Source organism: Mus musculus, chromosome 1 (assembly GCF_000001635.26).
Source record: "Mus musculus strain C57BL/6J chromosome 1, GRCm38.p6 C57BL/6J".
Lineage (NCBI taxonomy): Eukaryota > Metazoa > Chordata > Mammalia > Rodentia > Muridae > Mus > Mus musculus.
In genome coordinates, this window is record NC_000067.6 from 75,213,799 (window position 1) to 75,232,558 (window position 18,760).

Genomic DNA, 18,760 nt, shown 5'->3' on the forward strand with positions numbered 1-18,760 from the left:
TTCCCCCTCCCACAGGCATTCTTCAGCATTGCGACAGCTATTGTCTTCTATGATGACTGTGGACCCCCAGCAGAGGCCTCACATCCCTGTCCTCCTCAGTCAGTTGGAGGCATTGCAGCCACCAGCTCCTGGCCAGCACACCACCCAAATCTGATCAAATCAGTGGACATATTGGGAAGATGACCTTGAAGTGGCTTTCATCCCTCATTGGAACTCCTTCCATTCTTCCAGGATGGCTCTCACAGCTAGTGGCAAGGATAGTGGGTCCTTGTATATTCTGCCTTCTTACCCCAATACCTGGGCAAGGAACCTAGGGTGAGTTGGGGGAAAATGAAACAGAAAATATGGCTCAAAGCTAGGCTGCTGGGTGCACATCTCATTCTGTCTCCAGATCTGGGAGCAGGAGAATACATAAAAAGGAGAATAAAGTAAAAACAGACCGTGTATATTTTAGGTCAATGTGTCTGGAGGGAAAGAATGAACTCTCTGCTTGCTATTTCCAAGGGAAGCTCCTGGCAAGAAGTACTGGTATGATGTCTTGAGGTAGATCTACTTCTTGAGTTCTGGCAGCAGGCAGGTCTTTTAAGCTGGCTTAGTCAAAACCAGAGAGCTTCAAGCTTGAGCTGGTTTCTGTCTGTGCCAAGAAGTGGGACCAGGGTCTCCTTGAAAGCACACTCAACCAGTTCTGTCATTCATTCCCAGGGTGGGTAGCTTAGAACAGCCCAGCTCCGCAGGTTTGCCAAGTCCATGTGACCTCTGGGTGGAAGCACACCGGGTCTTTTCCCTTCTTCAGCAGAGGACAAAGGGAGTGGAGCTGGCAGCCATTTTTTTCCAGTTTCCCTGACTATTCTAGCTCACACATGGTTAATAATTGATGAGGCTGGTGGCCTGTGGCAGTACCCAGCAGCCACTTCCTGCCCTATTTGCTGAGTAAACAGGCACCTGCCTTAGTTGGGTTTCAAACTTTCCTCAGGGAAGGGCACTGCTTCCCTGAGTCACCAGGGAGGGGAGACAAGGGCAGGGATGGTGCTCCTGTTCTGGAGATTCCACCCCTACATGCTGACGTCAACATGAGTCCTAGGGTGCCTATTAGTGAAGTATAATTTATCCCTAGGGTCCAGGCAGGAGGCTTCCACCCCGAGCAGAGGCTGAAGCCAAAAGAAAGCACAAACAGAGGGGAGACGACCTGACTTTTAATAGCATGGCTCCAGCCCCAGAAAGCAAGATAGACAGCAAGCTATGCAAAGCTGCCAGAGGTGCTGTGGCACAAACAACTAGATTGCCCTTGTTCCTGCCCATCCCCCAAGTTTGTGAGGTGGCTGTATGCCCGGGAACTTTGGGCCCGCCCAGCCCCCATTCCCAAATCCTCAGTGTTCAATGACGCCTGGGCCAAGCCTTCTAGAGCTGTTGAGTGAAGCAGCAGCAAGAAGAATAAAGTAGTCCAATCATCCAACACAGACTATCAGATATTTCAGAAAGTGAAGACTTGTATCTTGCAATAGCTTGTAGCTAGACAGACAGGTCCAGGGTTTGGTCCTTGTTTCTTTCCTATTCTGCGAGTCCTTAGGACCTTACATTGAAGTCCTTGGGTTCCTGCTTTCTGGGGCTCAATATGGGGCCCCCTTGGCAAGTCTCACTGTCAGCCATGTGAAGGTAAAATTAAAAGGTCACAAGCGGCCAATAGCGGGAGGTAGCAGCCAAAGCAGAAAGGGGGACAAGCAGAGGCTCAAGCAGTTACAAAGGGGACAAGAAACCATGCAAGGAGACTGTTTATTTCGAAAGGATTTTGCAATAAACACAGTGAACAGGCTCCAAGTAGCGGTCTACTCTTCTCCCTCATCCTCGTCCTCATAGGAGTCGATGCCTACTTCCTCATAATCTTTTTCCAGGGCAGCCATATCCTCTCGAGCCTCAGAGAACTCCCCCTCCTCCATTCCCTCACCCACATACCAGTGTACAAAAGCCCTCTTGGCATACATCAAGTCAAACTTGTGGTCCAGACGGGCCCAGGCTTCAGCAATGGCGGTTGTGTTGCTCAGCATGCACACAGCACGCTGCACCTTGGCCAGGTCACCCCCAGGCACCACAGTGGGTGGTTGGTAGTTGATGCCAACCTTGAAGCCTGTGGGGCACCAGTCCACAAACTGGATGCTGCGCTTCGTCTTGATGGCAGCTATGGCAGCATTCACATCTTTGGGCACCACATCTCCACGGTACAGCAGGCAGCAGGCCATGTACTTGCCGTGCCGAGGGTCACATTTCACCATCTGGTTGGCAGGCTCAAAACAGGCATTGGTGATCTCTGCCACTGACAGCTGCTCATGGTAGGCCTTCTCTGCAGAAATGACTGGTGCATAGGTAGCCAAGGGGAAGTGGATGCGAGGGTAGGGCACCAGGTTGGTCTGGAACTCTGTCAGGTCCACATTGAGGGCCCCATCAAAGCGCAAGGAAGCTGTGATGGAGGAGACAATTTGGCTGATGAGGCGGTTGAGGTTGGTATAGGTTGGACGCTCAATATCTAGGTTACGGCGGCAGATATCATAAATGGCTTCGTTGTCCACCATGAAGGCACAGTCTGAGTGTTCCAGGGTGGTATGGGTGGTCAGGATGGAGTTGTAGGGCTCCACTACAGCCGTGGACACTTGGGGGGCTGGGTAGATGGAGAATTCCAGCTTGGACTTTTTGCCATAGTCAACAGAAAGCCGCTCCATCAGCAGAGAGGTGAAGCCAGAGCCGGTGCCCCCTCCAAAGCTGTGGAATACTAGGAAGCCCTGAAGTCCTGTGCACTGATCAGACTGAAAGGCAAGGAAGAAAGAGCAATATAGGTAGGGGAAAGGCCTGAGGAATTTTCTAGTTTTGTAAGGTCTAAAGTATCTCAGATGTTAGGACAAAGTCTGAATATCCCCTAACAGCATCAATTTCTGAGACACAACTAGTGATCATCCTAGAAATGGATCCGAAAAAAATACTTTTCCTGAGCACAGAGTCCAAAGCTCCCTCCTCCCTGCCAGGCTGTATGTAGTCTCACCAGCTTGCGGATCCGGTCCAGCACTGGGTCGATGATCTCCTTGCCAATGGTGTAATGACCACGGGCATAGTTGTTGGCTGCATCTTCTTTCCCAGTGATAAGCTGCTCTGGGTGGAAGAGCTGACGGTATGGGCCATTTCGGATCTCATCTGAAAAACCATATATCACATTGCAAAAACCACCTGACTCTGCTCCTTCCCCCTCCCCACCCACTGAGTGGCAGCTGAAGCCAGATAGATAAAAGAGCTAGCTCATCCTTCTGCCAGCATCCATCTTCAGCTTCAAATAAACCAAGAGGCTTCAAAGATCACAAAAACCCAGCCAAGACATTCTTCAAGAGACACTCCACTTTCCTCAAAAGGGGACCCCTCCCCCCCTTGCTCACCGATTACAGTAGGCTCCAGGTCCACAAAGACTGCCCGAGGCACATGTTTTCCAGCTCCAGTTTCACAGAAGAAGGTGGTGAAGGAGTCGTCCCCTCCACCAATGGTCTTATCGCTGGGCATCTGCCCATCAGGCTGAATCCCATGTTCCAGACAGTAGAGCTCCCAGCAGGCATTGCCCATCTGGACACCTGCCTGCCCCACATGGACTGAAATGCACTCGCGCTGAGGGATACAGAGAAGGTCACAGCATAAGTCCTTACCCACAACTACCCACTTCATTCGGTTCTTTCTCACCCTTTTGCCTATTGGCTGAGATTACTCAGTTGGTAAAAGTATGGTAAGGTTGGGACTCATGGTGGTCAGAAGCAGCTGGCAGCCTCTCCAGTCTCCTCAGCACAGGGCTCCCCAGACTGGAGGTAGCCAGCAGGGCAGACCAACCCCTTAGCCTACTTCTCAGTAGAGAATTTACCAAGTGAGAGCTGTATAATCCTGTTACATCCACAGGATACACAGGACAGAGAGGACATGCACACCTGACAGGCAGGGCTTCAGCAATTATAATAAGGGTGCAGGGAGAGAAAGACACAGAGAGGGATAGACACCGAGAGACAGAAGACTTTCCAGTTGCTTCCAGATCGTGCAGCGTCTAGAAATATGTTTTATAGTTTATAGCCAGCAGCTTCCTCCCTGGTTAATCTTTGCCTTGAAAATTCTCACAACCCTCTCCCCTTCTTTCCTGTGGGCAAAGAGGTGTCTCAACCTTCCATCTGGTATCAACTGACCATTCTGGCCTTCAGGATGCTAGAACCTCCACTTTTAAGTTCCATCTGGCCCTGAGGGATCAATCCCATCTGGCTCCTCTCCCCACCTCCACCCTCACACTCTGCGTTGCTTCACCACCTCCATCCTCGCCTCAGCCCACATGGAAATAGCAGCGATAATACGGGTAAACGCTGACGGCAGGGGCAGGCAATACAGGTATACATACTGGAGCCCTGGCAACTTAAGGCTACATCTAGGTGGTCCATAATTTAACCCCTGCAACGCCCAGGTCTATAGAACCTGTGCGCCTCCCTTTTCACAACCAAATGGCGCGTGGGGGCGGGGTGGGGCACGACAATTTCTAAATACCCAGAAAAGGAAGTGGAACCTGCTAGGAGGCCCTTGAGGAAACCCGCCTTGCTGCACAAGCCAGGGGAACGCCATCTGTACCTGGGCCCTACGTCTGCTCTCCCACTGGAGTCTTTCCAGTTACTTCCCAGTTGAAAGCTCGGGTTGGATTTCTGCCCCCGCTCCGGGCTATAAATACAAACCCCTTCATACACCTCTCTCCCTTCCCCCGCCACCTGGCCGAGGCCGGGGCTGTCGATCAGCGCCAGCTGTCTCTGCCTGTTCTCCGAGCACCCGCGAGCACCCGCACTCGGGTAGGAGGGGCCCGCTGGCCTCCCGAGACCGAACCCCATTCCCGCCACCCCTCCTGGCTCAGGAGGGGGTGCTGAGTCATGTGGGGGGTGTAGATGGGAAGAAGGCACACGGAGGAAGACGGGGTGCGGTACCAAGTAACCCCTTAAACCAACCGGCGCCAGGCACGTGTTCGGTCAGTTCCAGGGACTCACTCAGGGGGTATGGGTGGCGGGGGCAGCTGAGCAGGTCTTCTGCTGCCGGAGGAGAGCACTGGGTACGGAACCTCGTGACTCCCCTCAGGAGGGTTGGAACACAGACGCTTGGTAGGGCAGGAGGACACTACAGAAGGGCTCCTCTCTGCTAGTGAAACACCCTCCCTCAGTCCCCAGCTTCTGAAGGTGGACAACACACTAGGTCAAAGTCACCGGGAGAGGTGGGGGAAGTGCAAAACTCTTACATCTCCTGGAAACTCGGAATGCTAAGGAAAGGGTCTTCAGATCTCTAGTGGAAGGTTCCCCCAGAGAAGCGGGACATTTGTTTATAGGACCGGAGAGATCCTGGCGGGGCCTCACTCACCATGATGAGTTTGGGCTGTACGTCTCACGTAGAGTCGGGGTCACGGGTCTCGGTGAGATCTGCGGAGCTGCAGTGCCGCACCGCTCTTATAGGCAGGAGGCGGGACCTGCGCGCTCAGCCCGCCCACCATGGGGCGGGGTGGTTTAAAGACTACATCCCCGTCAGGATAGGTGGCCACCAGGGGAGTGAAACCTAGGCGTATCCCCTCCCCTTGCCGCTCCGGATTCTCTCACCTGTCGGGTTTGGCTTAGAAGCAGCGGCCCATATTCGTTCCTAGTTTTGAGCCGATGTCCCGGATTCCGAAGGTCCGAAGCAGAGACGCAGGGTGCGGTGGCGGAGCGTGTCTCGAATGCACCCGCGTCATGTAGACGCTCATGGTGCAGGTATTCCGATTTAGGGCGGATGAAGCTCAAGCAATCCTTCAAAAGCGGCTGTCCCCGGCCTTCTCCGCTGTCCTCCCAGCGTCGCCTCCCGGGCTCGGGCGGGTTGGGCAGCTGGGACTGGTCGCCCGAGACCCCCTTACAGCAGACCGCCGCCTGCTGGTCCCCGGCCGAGTTGGTAGGCTTTCGCCCACACCTGTAGGAGGCCGAGGACCTAGAACTACAGAGCCTGAGCCCCAGGGTGCCGATCCGGTAGACTATCCCTCAAAGCCGAGCGGCGCAGCCAATCTGTGAGGGCCGACGCGAGAATCTGCCACCTTTCACCGGCCAGGCCACTCGCTGGTCAGAGGCTCCGTCATTAGCGCCGTCACTATTAGTTAGCTCCCCGCCTCGACCACCTACCTGCTGCGGTGGAGCACAGAACCTGGAGCCTCTGGAACAGCATCCGGTCGGCCTTATGCAACCTTGGGCAAGTGACTTAGTGTCACTGAGTTCTTGGCTTGTACAGTCGAAGAGATACCTCCTTTCTACGTTTTATTTCCATTTCGTACTAGGACAGGCCTTTCTAAAAACTATTTCTGCTTTCTCAGACATACATCACCCCCACCGGAAAAAAAATCCCTCAGGAGGAGCCCAGGTGCTGGTTTTCATGGCCATAAAAATTCTGACTCCTAAGGTAGTCATCACTTGAAAAAGATTTCACCAGCATGGGCTTCCATTCTCTTCTTAGGGACAGAGCTGTTTGTCAGCATAACACAAGGCCGAAATATATACAGCAATGGCAGACGTTCTATCAACAAAGTAGCTAGTGGCATTTGACTTAAGAGAAGTCATAGAAAAGAATACAATACATTTCACAAGATCTCTTTCTAGTCCTTGACATCTGGTTAGGAGAATTTCGTTGGGAGAGGCTGAGTGTGTAGTTCGGTTGGTAGCATGCTGTCATCATTTGTGAAGTTCTGGGTTTGATCCCTAGCACCATGGTTGGGAGAGGGTCTCCTCTGTAAAAAGAAAATGGACACGGACATTTGGTTAAGCCGCTTGCAATCATGGGTCATGGTCTGTGCAAAGGAATGAGTCTTGATGATCACAGGACACAGTGGCCACTCTGAAGATCTTCTCGTTTCCTATGAACCCACACGGCACAAGGGATAGAAAAAGATCTGAACAATTAGGCAAAACTCTAAACCTGTTTGGCCTTCAGATTCCGTTCTTTGTAAAACTGAGGTAACCACTTCAGTCTTGAGGTCAGACAGGCACAGGATTGTGTACAAGGCTAGCAGAGCAATGTATAAGGAGCCACCTGAGCCCCCACAGCTTCCACTCACACTTAGTATATGCACAGCACACCTGTATGTGCTGTAGCTTATGAGCCAAGGCAAGGACTATGCTGCGTCCTTCTTTGGGTCCCTGGTTTTTAGTATGGTACTTGGGACATTTGATAAGCATGTATTCATTCAATGAACTGTTGTACTTCAGAGATGGGGCCCTCAGGGAGTTGCAATTGAGCAGCTGATAGACCAAAGTCCCTCTCTGAAATGTTTTATTCTGCTAGGGGGTACGGCGTAGTGGTAGAGAGCTTGCTAGGTATGTACAAGGCCCTGTGTTCAGACCCTAGAACTGCAAAAAGCAAACAAACAGAAGAAGAAAGGTTTTGTTTGGATCTTCATGGTGTTTGGCATAGGAAAAAAAAATCAAGGACTTTGGGGTTGAGGTACCCTCCAAGTCACCTCCATGTCAGAAGAGTCCCTAGGACTCGGAATTTTCACCAGCTTGTGTTCCTGGCTATGGTTGATTGCAGTTATATAGTAATGATGGACAGCTGGGTCCAAAGGAGGGAGGGTCCAGGCAGGGTCTCCGGAAGTTTATGCCTTTTAATCCCCATCAGGGTTCACAGGAAGCATGCTCTTCCTTTAATCATCAGAACATTTCCCTGCAATATGTCTGTCCATGAGTGGGGAGCCAAAGAAGACCCAAGTGAGCATGGAGGGGGTGAATGGCACCCTGAGCTAATGTGTATTTTTGACATGGGTTCAGCCATGTCAGGGACCAACACCCCAGACCAATGGGAGAGCACCAAAGCTTTCTTTGGTCAGGCTAGGAATAGCAAAGCCTTCCTCTGATCCAGGCATGAATGATGATGAATCATAGGCCAAACTAGCAACCATAGCTTCCCCGGATGTGTACAGCCCGAGCCTGCTCCCCTACAGAGCCTAACCACTCTGCCTGTGCTGGACATAATAAAAGCACTCAGGTTCTAGTTCTTTCTGTAGTCAGTCTCCGTCACAGTGCTCATGGTCACCCTGTGTTGTGGATAGCCCTGGGACTAATTATATTTGATGGTAATTCCATTCTCCTCTGAGTGGCTGAGAACAAGGAATGAGTCAGCACTCGGTGACTTCCTGTAAACCTGCTTCCCACCTTAATTTGTAAAATAAAGGAGAGCTGATGTTTGGGCAGATAAAAGAAGGTAGAGAGAGAAGAAGGAGAAAATGGAAGAGGGAGAGGACACTGAAGAGGAGGAGGAAGAAGAAGAAGAAAAGCAGAGAAGCACATGACCTCGAGAAACCGCAAGTTCTAAGGGGTCCCATAGATGTGGAAGATGGTAGTGTAGTGGTAGATCTGCCCAATCTAGGCGCACAGCATGTATTCATATTAATTGAGTTGTGTTTTCATTGCCAGGGCATATTTGGGAGAGATTTACTGCAACACACCTGATTCTAGATTTTCTGTTCCTGTGTGTGTGTGTGTGTGTGTCTGTCTGTCTGTCTGTCTGTCTGTCTGTCTTCATTCACTCGACTGGGTCAGATTTCCATACCTAAGTCTCGGGGACACAGTACCCATGAAAACCCACTGGAGATTTTCTTGGAGGCTTGTGTAAGCACCTCCACCTAGCATTTCCCAACATCTCTGAAGGATAGTGGAAAGTGAGTATTGGCACAAACCATATTGATTACACAGTCTGTGGACAGTGATCCTTCTGTATCCACTCAGTGTTTGCTGAGAACACTGAGAACCAGAGGCCCGGGTGCCAGGTGGAGGTCAGCCTTACAAACAGGCCTGTCTGAGATAGTTGGTCACCTTGGGCTCCTCTGCTCTCTTCTGCAGGCGTATGAAATCTCAGGCGTCAAATCTACCCTAGTACTGGGAGTTCTTCCAGGCCTATGTTCCCATATAACAGCTGTGGTGGGCAGAATAATGCCATGTTCCCCATATTCACTTTCTAACCCCTGTGACTATGCTACTTTATGACTGATGACTTGTTATTATTATTGTTGTTGTTGTTGTTGTTATTGTTAATTGAGATGGGGTCTCCTTGTGTAACCCAGACTGGCCTTGAGCTCACGGTCTTCCTGCTTTAGCCTCCCGAGTGTGCACCAGCACAGGCGGCTGGAGTTTTCATGGTGCAGTGTATCTACTCTGGGATTGTTGAATGTTCATTGCATAAGAACTGTAACATTTCTGGGGGGTTACAGAAAGAACTACATTGCACGCTCACACAGTAGTGAAGGGAAAAACCGTACATGCCCCTCCCCCAACCCCTTCTCTATCTAGCTCTTTTTGTCTCTCTCTCTCTCTCTTTGTGAGACAGGATGTCTGGGGTTACAGGCATATGCCAACGTACCTGGCCTTCCTTCCTACTCTTTTACTAGAATTGGTTTTGGCTGCAAATATGGAGTCCATGTGTAGTCGTGGCTTAAACAATGAGGATATTCATTACCCAGTTAGAAGTCAGCATAGGGCTGATGGCACCGATAACTCCAGTATTTCCAGCTTTCTCCTCTGGCATCAGTAGGCTGATTACATCTTCCCTCAGGATCACAAACGGCTGCCTCGGTGTCATGGCTTCACATGACGCTGTATTAAGGCAGGGAAGGAGAAAGATTTCTTATATCTCTTTTCATCTGAGAGAAAAATCTTTCCCCCAAGCAACCCCCCTGCAAGAAATGGAAAAGGAAGGGATGGGGAGAGACACTTTAGCAGACACCTTTATGTCTCAACAGGCCATCCACAGCTAACTTCTGAGAGGAGGGAAAGATCTAGACTCACCCGGGTCTGAACAGTTGGACAACTGAATACTTAAAGAGAAACTGGCTAAGGAGCTGAGATAGGGCAGGCACGGCTGTTTGGGAGGGCTGCGGTACCCTGCCATAGTGGGAGGTGTTCTCACTTCCTCCTGCTTCACCCTTAGTCCAAGCCTCGGTTACTCCCACCCCCAATGCCTGAAAAGTCACCTCCCAGCAGGGCTGTGGTCTACTTTGACTCCCTATAGCATGATCTCCACACGGCTATGATCTCTGCCCCCAGAACACAAACGTGCTGACCTCTGTGCCTAAAACATTAAGCCTTTGAGGCTTTTCTTGCTCTGGGAGTTCATCTTGCTCTCGTCTTTCCCTCCCACCTTCCTTTTCTTTGAACACACTAGGCTTGTTACTGTCTAGCAAGTCTTGCTTGCTGTTCTTTTAAGAGCAGCCTTTCCAGGTTTTGCTGTAGCCAATGCTTGATTGTATTATTATTATTATTATTATTATTATTATTATTATTATTACTATTATTAGACAGAGTTCTACTATGTAGCTTTGGCTGACCTGGAATTTACTATGTAGAATGTATGCCAGGCTGGCCTTGACTTCCCTGAGGCCAACCTTGCCTTTGCCTTCCAAGAGTTGGTATTAAAGGCATGTACCAGCACAGTTGGTTGTAATTCCATCTTCTTAGAGAACTATTCCTTCTTCAACCCCAAGCAGTAGCCTTTCAGGTAACTTGTGTGCTTTATATTTATCATCATCATCATCACCACCACCACCACCATCACCACCACCACCATCATCGTGAGTGGTGTGTGAGTGTAGGTGCACATGGTGCGTCTGGAGAGGTCACAGGACAACTTTCAGGGGTTGCTTTTCGCCTTCCACCATAGGATCTGGGGGTCAAACTCAGGTCATCAGGTTTGTTCTGCAAGCACCTTTATCTGCTGAGCCATCTGGTTGACCCTTTGAGTTTTATGCTTGTTTACTTAGTCTGTCTTCCCCAAGGAAGAGCGTACAAACTCCTTAAAAGACTTCTTGTCTGCTACTGTACCCCTAGTACAGAATTTTTGTCAGTGTTTTCACGTGTAATGACTATCCAATCATACCTGTTAAAGGAATGAACAATACTGACTGTCTCTTACTTTATAACTTAGATAGTATCATATGCTTTAAAAAAAAAATTCCGTCCCTGGCCAAGCATGGTGGCCACACCCGTAATCCCACACTGGGGAGGCTGAGGGAAGATAGGGGATTTGAGGTCAACTTTGGTTACATAGCGAATTCTAGGAGAGCCGTGTGTAACACAGCAAGAAAGACCCCCATCTCAACACAAAGCAACAGAAAGTCCCCTCAGCATCTTTAAACTGTTTTGCCTTCTACCCACCTAACATTTGGATAGTAGAGTTGGTGATGACCAGGCCAATTTTAGATATCTAGTTTAAGAGATACACAGGTGAGATTTGGGCCTAGAAGGCCTCCTTACTCCGTGGGGATCTATCTGGTTAATAATTTCTAAAGTCTCTGGCTTCTCTGCAGACCAATTCAGCATGAGGCTTCTCTCACCAATCTTGACTATTTTCATAACCCATGCATCTTTTCTTTGCCAATTAAACCAGAGAGAAAGAAAGAAAATTCTGGTTTTGAAAATTTCAGTCCATATCCATGACCCAGGCGGTAGGTCAGTCACCTGGAGATTCTGGGAGATTCCTTACCTGTGTGGTAAAGAGGGTCTCTGAGAAAGCCTCTATCTCAAAATATGTTTCCTACCATTGGGCACAGGAGCTGGAATTTCACATTAGCCACTGCTTCCTGGACAGGATTGCTAACTGACCTACTTTTAGTCTTAGTGACAACCTATTCCAAGTTGTCGTTCTATCTGGAAGACTAGCTGAAGAAATGCCAATCCTGGAGTCCATTGAAATGGAATGTGTTAGTAGGTAAGGTTGCAGGTTTCCCTACAAATATCGTTCAGTTGATGATGTGGTTAACAGTTCTTGGTTAGTCAAATGAGAGTGCTGAAGCTAAAAGGGTGGGGGGAGGGGAACAGGGGTACAAAGGGAGTGATTTTTGGCTGCAATTCAGAGTGGAGAGGAAGGAGATAAAGAAACGGAGGGGGGTGGCTTTCAAGAAGGCATATGCCCACATATAGAATTGTAAGTAGAGCAGGCTACAAACACTGCCGTGTGTAAGAAGCTGAGCCCAAGTCTCAGAAGAATCTTAATTCCACCACTAATGAACACCCATGTGACCTTGGGCAGGACACCAGAGACTTCATTTTCCTTTTCTTCATCCTGGGAGAGAGAGGACCATCTTGTCTCCTTTGCTGAGGGAATCAAAATCGACAAGGGCAGAGCAACATTACAAATTGTGAAGCAAAAGCCACGTATGGTGGTCATGCCTGTAATCTTAGCCCAGGCAGGTTTCTTCAAGTTCAAGGCCAGCCTTCTGTACATAGTGAGTTCCAGGTCAGCCAGAGCTACGCAGTGAGACCCTATCTCACAAACAAACAAAAACAATTAAACAAACCCATCATCTTGCTGATGGAGAACAGCAGCAATTCTGGCCACACATTTATGAAAGATTTTCCCCCTTGAGAAACTCCTATTGCTCCTTCAAATTGGACAGGTGAGAAAGCCCAGGACAAAAGGTCTTAGACCTGTAGGTCTTAGACATGGGTTTTCTTAGACTCTAGTTCCCTGTATTTCATGGCATTCTGTGTTTCTACCCAGAATGCCCTAGGTTTTATCTCTTGCTGGAGGACTCATTATTTCTGGATTGCTGCAAACATCATCTTAGTCCCTCCCACACGACACTGTCTGCACTTGCCAACTACAGGAGGAGGAGGAGGAGGAGGAGGAGGAGGAGGTGGTGTTGGTTGCTCTGGGGGCTTGATTTCAAAACCCTCTGCCGGATATGAGGGTCTTCCAGGAAATGGGATGTGTGACCAGCAACAGACACCAGCCTGGATACTAGCTTTGGCCCCTCTTTCACCCATCCCACTCAGCTGGACCCAGACTGGGCTCTTGGGTGCTTGGCTGCTGCTGTTATAACAGTCAATAGGCTAACTCTCCTGGGACACAGTGTATGTATGTATGTATGTATGTATGTATGTATGTATGTATGTATGTATTTAGCATTCCCTACAGAGAGCCACAGAGAGGATAGAGAGATCAGGAGTAGGTCTATCTCACAGATTCATCTTTCTGCCCAGTGGCAGACACACAGGCATCAGACTCCAGTCATTCCTGGCCAGCCAACATGGTAAAGAGAGGTTGGGGGCCCAGTAGATCCAAGGTAAAAGAAACTTGGGTGTCCAGATGTTCATGGGGCTATAGCACGTGGTGAAGCAATGTTAAATTTGGGTGAGGCTTCCTTATGTATTTGCTGAAACAAAGGAATGTGTACCGGAAATGGAGCAGGGGAAGAGCAGCCTAGGCTCAGGCACAGGGCTATTCAAGGGCTCTGAACTCATGTGGAACCATTAGCAGGGTGGTCATAGCATTTGAGCAGAAAGTGCAGACGCTTCATTCTGGCTGAATCTTCACAACCTGTACCCACTGACTGATGGCGACTGCTGGGGCCTGGTCAGTGTCAAAGGACAGCTTTGGAGAGATGACCTTCTACACGCTGTCACTCACAGCTTGCTCGTGTGTCACACTTTTGACTGACCTCTCATTTCAGCTACATATTAGCAGGAGAGGGAGAAGGAGAGGGAGAGAGAGGAAGAGGGAGAGGGAGAGGGAGAGGGAGAGGGAGAGGGAGAGGGAGAGGGAGAGGGAGAGAGGGTAAAAGGAGTACGTCTGCATTTGTTGGGCTGGGTTGTACACGGGCCAGGCACATTTGATATCTTCAACTGTCTCTCCACCGGGGATGATAGAAGAGCAGTTAAAGGCATGGTTGGAGCCAGACTGTCCCTGCTCAGAACACGTCTGCTTTTGCTCATGACCTTGGGAAAGAAAGCTGCCTAACCTTTCTGAGAGTCAGTTTCCTGCACTGTGAAGTGTGGGTTGAGGGGAGACACTTAGCTAAGGGGATTGCCCTGAAGAAGAGCTTGGTATAAGAAGGCGTCTAATTAGTACTTATACAAGGGGAACCAAACAACTGCAACAAAGCCTTCTGGGTAGGAGATTCTACCATGTTTACAGAAATAGGAGCTAAGGAAACTCAGGCAGGTGAAAAAAAAAAAAAAAAAAAAAACATGTCTCCTGAGGTGAGTTCTTTGTTCCAAACCTACTGCCTCACAGCATGGAGCATTGTTCTCTGAGTAGCCAGATATCCTGTGTAGGCTGCTGGCTCCTGGGGCCAGAATTGTGTCTAATTTCATGGACAGAGCCTGAGTAGGCTCAGGGATACTTCTGGCTTTGCCAGACACTGGGTGAGGCAAATCAGGCTCCCTCTCTCCCATACCTGGGAGGCTCTTGAGTCTTTGATTTGTCTAAATCTCTCCAAGATCAACTCATTATCTTTTTTTGTCATGACACAGGAGGCTGAGAAAGTTCCAACATTCATGAAGCACCCAGTGTGTATGTAAGGCCATGGGATAGGCAGCTTTTAAGTATTCTTTTCTTTTCCCCTTTATTTATTTATTTTATGTATATGAGCACACTGTAGCTGTCTTCAGACACACCAGAAGAGGGCATTGGATCTCATTACAGATGGTTGAGAGCCACCATGCCTTTGCTGGGAATTGAACTCAGGTCCTCTGGAAGAGCAGTCAGTGCTCTTAACCGCTGAGCCATCTCTCCAGCCCCTTAAGGTTTCATTTGACTCTCAGAGTCATTCATCCTGGGAGAAGACTCTTATTATCACCTATATTTTACAAGGAGGACATCAATAAGTAGGCTAAGAGTCCTATGTAAGAGAAATAGAGGCACCCTAGCTCTCAGATGTCCATTACTTCTGGATAAATACCATTTGCCTAAAAATCATAAGTCAAGGTCCTTAGGCCATATTTTAAAAGTCAGTGGTGTGTTAGGTTTATGAATAAAACATCCTCATTAAATGTTACAAAATATTAGCCAGGCATGGTGGAATAGGCCTGTAACTCCAGCTATCTGAGAGGTTGAGGTAGGAAAATCACAAGTTCAAAACCAGCATGGGCAACTTTGTATGACTTTGTCTCAATTTTTTTTTTCCTAAGACAGAGTTTGTCTGTAGCCCTGGCTGTCCTGGAACTTACTCTGTAGACCAGGCTGGCCTTGAACTCAGAAATCCACCTGCTTCTGCCTACTGAGGGCTGGGACTAAAGGTGTGCGCCGCCGCCACCACCACCAAACTATTTTTTTTTCTTTTCCATTTTTTTATTAGGTATTTAGCTCATTTACATTTCCAACCAAACTATTTTTTAAGGACAGAGAATGAAGTTCTAGAGATGGAGCAGTTGCTAAGCATTCTCGAGGTCCTGAGTTCAGAAATGATGACAACAAACAAAACGATGAAACAACACAGTAACGCAAAAAAAAAGCACGGGGAACAAAGTATGAGGAATGATAGAATAAGCGCCGACTACCAAGCCTCCAATTGTCTCCACTTCCTTCTGCCAGAGAGATCCATCATCCCAAACTTAGTATTAGTGCCCCCCCCCTTGTCATTATCTCTGTGTTATTTTCTCTTGCTTTTCTCACTGTTGGCTCTCATTTCTTTCTGGACACAGATGGGTTACTATCACACTCTGCCAGACCCATTGGATCCTCTCCTGTCCCTTCCCGGGATGCTTAGTCACCAAGTGAGGCCCTAGAAGTTTAGATCTACCCACATCTGTTTCCCCCAGAGTTTTGGCACAGCCCTCAACACTTGTCAGTAAAAGCTTAGAGCCGGGAGGTGGGGCAAGGCGAGCAAGCCCAGGATCCTTGACTCTTAACTAAAGAAGGCAGAAGGAAAAGGGGATGGAGCTTGTGTTCAGGCAAGGTCTAGGTTTCCCCCAAAGCTGTCCTCTGCCTGCCCAGTGTGAGCGCGTCTCAGTCCACTTGGGGCAGTCCAGTGTGTAGAAGGCCAATGCCCACTGGGAGGTCTACTGCCTGGACCGTGGGATCCAAGGGGATGGGCAGATGCTCAGCAACAACCCATCAGTGGAGGGGATGGTTCCTGATTCCTGACATTACCACCATTTTAGTGAAAATGGGGCTGGAAACCATGGACCCTATGCAGTGCTTGTGGGCCTGGAGACTGCTGCGATTGGTACGCAGTGATCAGTTCCCGTCCCCAAGGGCACAGTAGAACCACTGCATCGATGAAGGGCTTTGGGGTTAATCATCACAGCCTCCCGGCTTCTGCAACCAGTGCCAGGCTTTTCTTTATTTTACACCCTTAGATCACAGTGCATCGCTGAGAGAACTTGGGACGGGGCCCTGGAGCAGGAACCTTAAAGGACACTGTTTACTGCTTTGCTCTCTGGCGTGTGCTCAGCTAAACTTTTTTTTTTTTTAAGATTTATTTTATTATATTTATGAGTACAATGTAGCTGTCTTCAGACACACCAGAAGAGGGAACTGAATCACATTACAAATGGTTGTGAGCCACCATGTGGTTGCTGGGAATTGAACTCAGGACCTCTGGAAGCGCAGTTGCAGTCAGTGCTCTTAACCACTGAGCCATCTCTCCAGCCATTTATTTATTGATTGATTGATTGATTTGATTTGATTTGATTTGATTTTTTGAGACAGGGTTTCTCTGTATAGCCCTGGCTGTCCTGGAACTCACTCTGTAGACCAGGCTGGCCTCAAACTCAGAAATCCACCTGCCTCTGCCTCCCAAGTGCTGGGATTAAAGGCGTGTGCCACCACTGCCCAGCCCTGTTTTGTTGTTTTTTGTCCAGTCCAGGCCTACCTGTCTTGAGATGATGTCACCCACAGAGGGATGGACACTTCTCCATCAATTATCAATCATGACAATCTCTCACAGATGTGGCTACAGATAAATGTGATCTGGGAAGTTCCTCAATTGAAGTTCCTTCTTCCAAGGTATCTTAAGAGTTTCTATCGCTATGGTGAAGCACCATGACCACAGAGCCAGAGAGGAAAGGGTTGATCTGGCTTACACCTCCAATCTGGTCCATCATTGAAGGAGACTGAGACAGGAATCCCAACATGAACCTGGAGGCAGGAGCTGATGCAGAGGCCATGGAGGAGTAGTTGACTGGCTTGCTCCCCATGGCTTGCTCACCCTGCTTTCTTACAGAACCCTGCACGACCAGCCCAGGGGGTGGCCCCACCCACAGTGGGCTGGCCTCTCCCTCATGAGTCACTAAGAAAAGCGCTCTACAGGCTTGCCCGCAACCTGGTTTTATGGAGACTTTTGTCCATCTGAGGCTCCCTCCTCTCTGGTGACTCTAGATTCTGGTAAGTTGACGTGGGCTCAGGCAGCACACCAGGTGACTCCAGGTTTCGTCAAGTTGACACTGAAAACCAACCAGCACTCTGGACAAGCTGAAGCATCCCCAGGATACCTTATATTATCTTGTTTAAACCTAAAATGCATGTAGCCATTATACCTCCTGTAAGTCCCATGGGGACAAGTTCTGCTGCTCACCACTCTATTATTGGCACCCCAAATGTTGCCTGCTATATTAGTCAGTCAGCACTTGTTAAGGAAGTGTTACATGTACGCCTATTTTATAATTGTGGAAATGAGGCTTTGTGCAGCTCTGTGTCTTGCCCAAGGTTACCTCGCTAGTAAATGGAGGGAGCAGGATCCAAACCCAGGCAAGTCTGAGCAGAAACGGGTGCTCTGGCTTCTTCTGATCACTGCTCCTCTTGTCCATGGTGGAGCCAGACTCTGCCTCTTCTGGCCTGCCAGGTGCCCAATGCCTAGACAGTGACTCAGGCGCCTTGAGGGCAGGGAGGGGGTGACGCCTGACAAATTCTCTGTCCTGACTCTGGGATAGAGGACATCAAGGCAGCAGATGAGACAGGGCCTCAGCCAGGATAGAGACTCCCTTGGGGACAATCTTTGGGCTGCCACTGACCCTGGGAAGAATCTCACAATATCTTACAGGAGGTGTGGCAAGAACCTGGGACAGGCCATCAGGAGGACTAAGAAGAAAGTAAGTGACCTGCCAATTGGGCTGTGTTTCCAGATAGATAGGCACGGTGCTCTTCTCTGTCTGGTGTACAGAGACAACCAGCCCACCCTGGTTGTCTCTGTGGCTATGTCCTCCTCCAGTTATGTGGCATAGCTAGTACACACATCCCCAAGCTCCCACTGGCGTGCACTGACAGGCCTGGGTTGGATGGGGTTTAAGTGTGGGAAGGGAACCACCCAGCTTAGCTCCCTTGGGGCAGCTGTGAGCACCACCCAGCCTGGCTCCTGGGGACTCCCTCAACCCTAGGAAGTGCTTTCATCCTTCACACTTCTAAGACTAGGGAGCAATTACCTCCTGCAGGTAGACTCCTGAGCCAGGTCCCCAGCCTTGGACCTCGCCTCTGCTGTGTCAGGAATCTGTCTTTGTCTCCAAAGGTGGGGTTCTCGGCCATCTCCTTCTGAAACCCCGCCTCTCTCCTCTTGGGGTTGCTGTTGCCACACCTTCCAGCTTAGGTCACAGACTCCAGAACCATCTAGAACCTTGACACATTCCTTTCACTGGCTTTCCCTGGGTCCTATCTCCTATCTGTCCCTGTGACTCGTTAGTGCTTGGAGTGAGCTGCCTTGTGCTGTAGTCCAAGTCTGGTTTTATGGCTTTACGCATGGGGTTTCTCGGCATTGCCCTAACTTCCCAACCAGGATAAGTTCTTCTGTATATTTGAATATTTATGTTTGCAGGCTCCAGGATTCAAAAGGTACCAACAGCTTTTCGTGAGATGCAGTAATAAATCTGTATCCGCTTCTCCTGTTGGTGGCTACCAAACCTAACATTACTCTGTGTTTATCATTTTTTCCTTTCTTCTGGGACAGGGTCTTGTTATGTAATCCAACTTGGCCTTCAACTCATGATCCTCCTAGGTGCTGGCATTACAGGTA

The 18,760-nt window shown here is 49.3% G+C and overlaps 3 protein-coding genes across 13 annotated transcripts in view; 1 reads left to right on the plus strand and 2 right to left on the minus strand.

Annotated features, from left to right (window-relative positions):
• Positions 1–1,808, plus strand: part of Stk16 (serine/threonine kinase 16) — a 4,788-nt gene extending 2,980 nt beyond the window's left edge. For 4 of the 7 annotated variants that reach the window (XM_006496462.2, XM_006496461.2, XM_030252516.1 and 1 more), the window contains one exon: positions 16–446. In XM_006496462.2, coding sequence (XP_006496525.1) covers positions 16–154 — 139 coding nt within the window. In that variant the 3' untranslated portion in view covers positions 155–446. Of the gene's footprint in view, positions 1–15 lie in introns of all 7 variants that reach the window. The other 3 variants (NR_102731.1, NM_011494.5, NM_001277992.1) reach the window with 1 other exon arrangement.
• Positions 1,174–7,463, minus strand: Tuba4a (tubulin, alpha 4A). 4 transcript variants are annotated; one of them, NM_001313723.1, is made up of 4 exons: positions 5,395–5,496; positions 3,414–3,636; positions 3,029–3,177; positions 1,174–2,650 (listed from the first exon to the last, which is right to left on the minus strand). In NM_001313723.1, the coding sequence occupies exon 4, from the start codon at positions 2,562–2,564 to the stop codon at positions 1,824–1,826; it is 741 nt and encodes a 246-aa protein (NP_001300652.1). In that variant the 5' UTR covers positions 2,565–2,650; positions 3,029–3,177; positions 3,414–3,636; positions 5,395–5,496; the 3' UTR covers positions 1,174–1,823. The 4 variants fall into 4 exon arrangements, with proteins under 4 accessions (NP_001300652.1, NP_033473.1, NP_001300653.1 ...); NM_009447.4 differs by having other exon boundaries at positions 1,174–2,795; XM_006496478.2 differs by lacking the exon at positions 5,395–5,496 and adding an exon at positions 5,628–7,463 and having other exon boundaries at positions 1,176–2,795.
• Positions 6,297–18,295, minus strand: A630095N17Rik (RIKEN cDNA A630095N17 gene). 2 transcript variants are annotated; one of them, NM_001243090.1, is made up of 3 exons: positions 18,177–18,295; positions 9,496–9,632; positions 6,297–6,775 (listed from the first exon to the last, which is right to left on the minus strand). In NM_001243090.1, exons 1-3 carry the CDS (start codon positions 18,274–18,276, stop codon positions 6,662–6,664), a joined length of 351 nt encoding a protein of 116 aa, NP_001230019.1. In that variant the 5' UTR covers positions 18,277–18,295; the 3' UTR covers positions 6,297–6,661. The 2 variants fall into 2 exon arrangements, with proteins under 2 accessions (NP_001230019.1, NP_001230020.1); NM_001243091.1 differs by lacking the exon at positions 18,177–18,295 and adding an exon at positions 9,825–9,856.
• Between the last annotated feature and the right edge of the window lie 465 nt (positions 18,296–18,760).

What these genes read in the sequence shown, in the direction of transcription:
- Tuba4a (NM_009447.4), bottom strand. An exon ending in CCTGGAGCCTACTGTAATCG is followed by an intron (nt 3,178 to 3,413) that starts GTGAGCAAGGGG and finishes ATGGTTTTTCAG; the next exon opens with ATGAGATCCGAAATGGCCCA. An exon ending in TGGACCGGATCCGCAAGCTG is followed by an intron (nt 2,796 to 3,028) that starts GTGAGACTACAT and finishes CTTGCCTTTCAG; the next exon opens with TCTGATCAGTGCACAGGACT.
- A630095N17Rik (NM_001243090.1), bottom strand. Translation starts at nt 18,276, where the DNA reads ATGGCCGAGAACCCCACCTTTGGAGACAAAGACAGATTCCTGACACAG. An exon ending in CAGGAGTCTACCTGCAGGAG is followed by an intron (nt 9,633 to 18,176) that starts GTAATTGCTCCC and finishes GCCTTAATACAG; the next exon opens with CGTCATGTGAAGCCATGACA. An exon ending in CTATGCTGACTTCTAACTGG is followed by an intron (nt 6,776 to 9,495) that starts GTAATGAATATC and finishes TTCTTTTTACAG; the next exon opens with AGGAGACCCTCTCCCAACCA.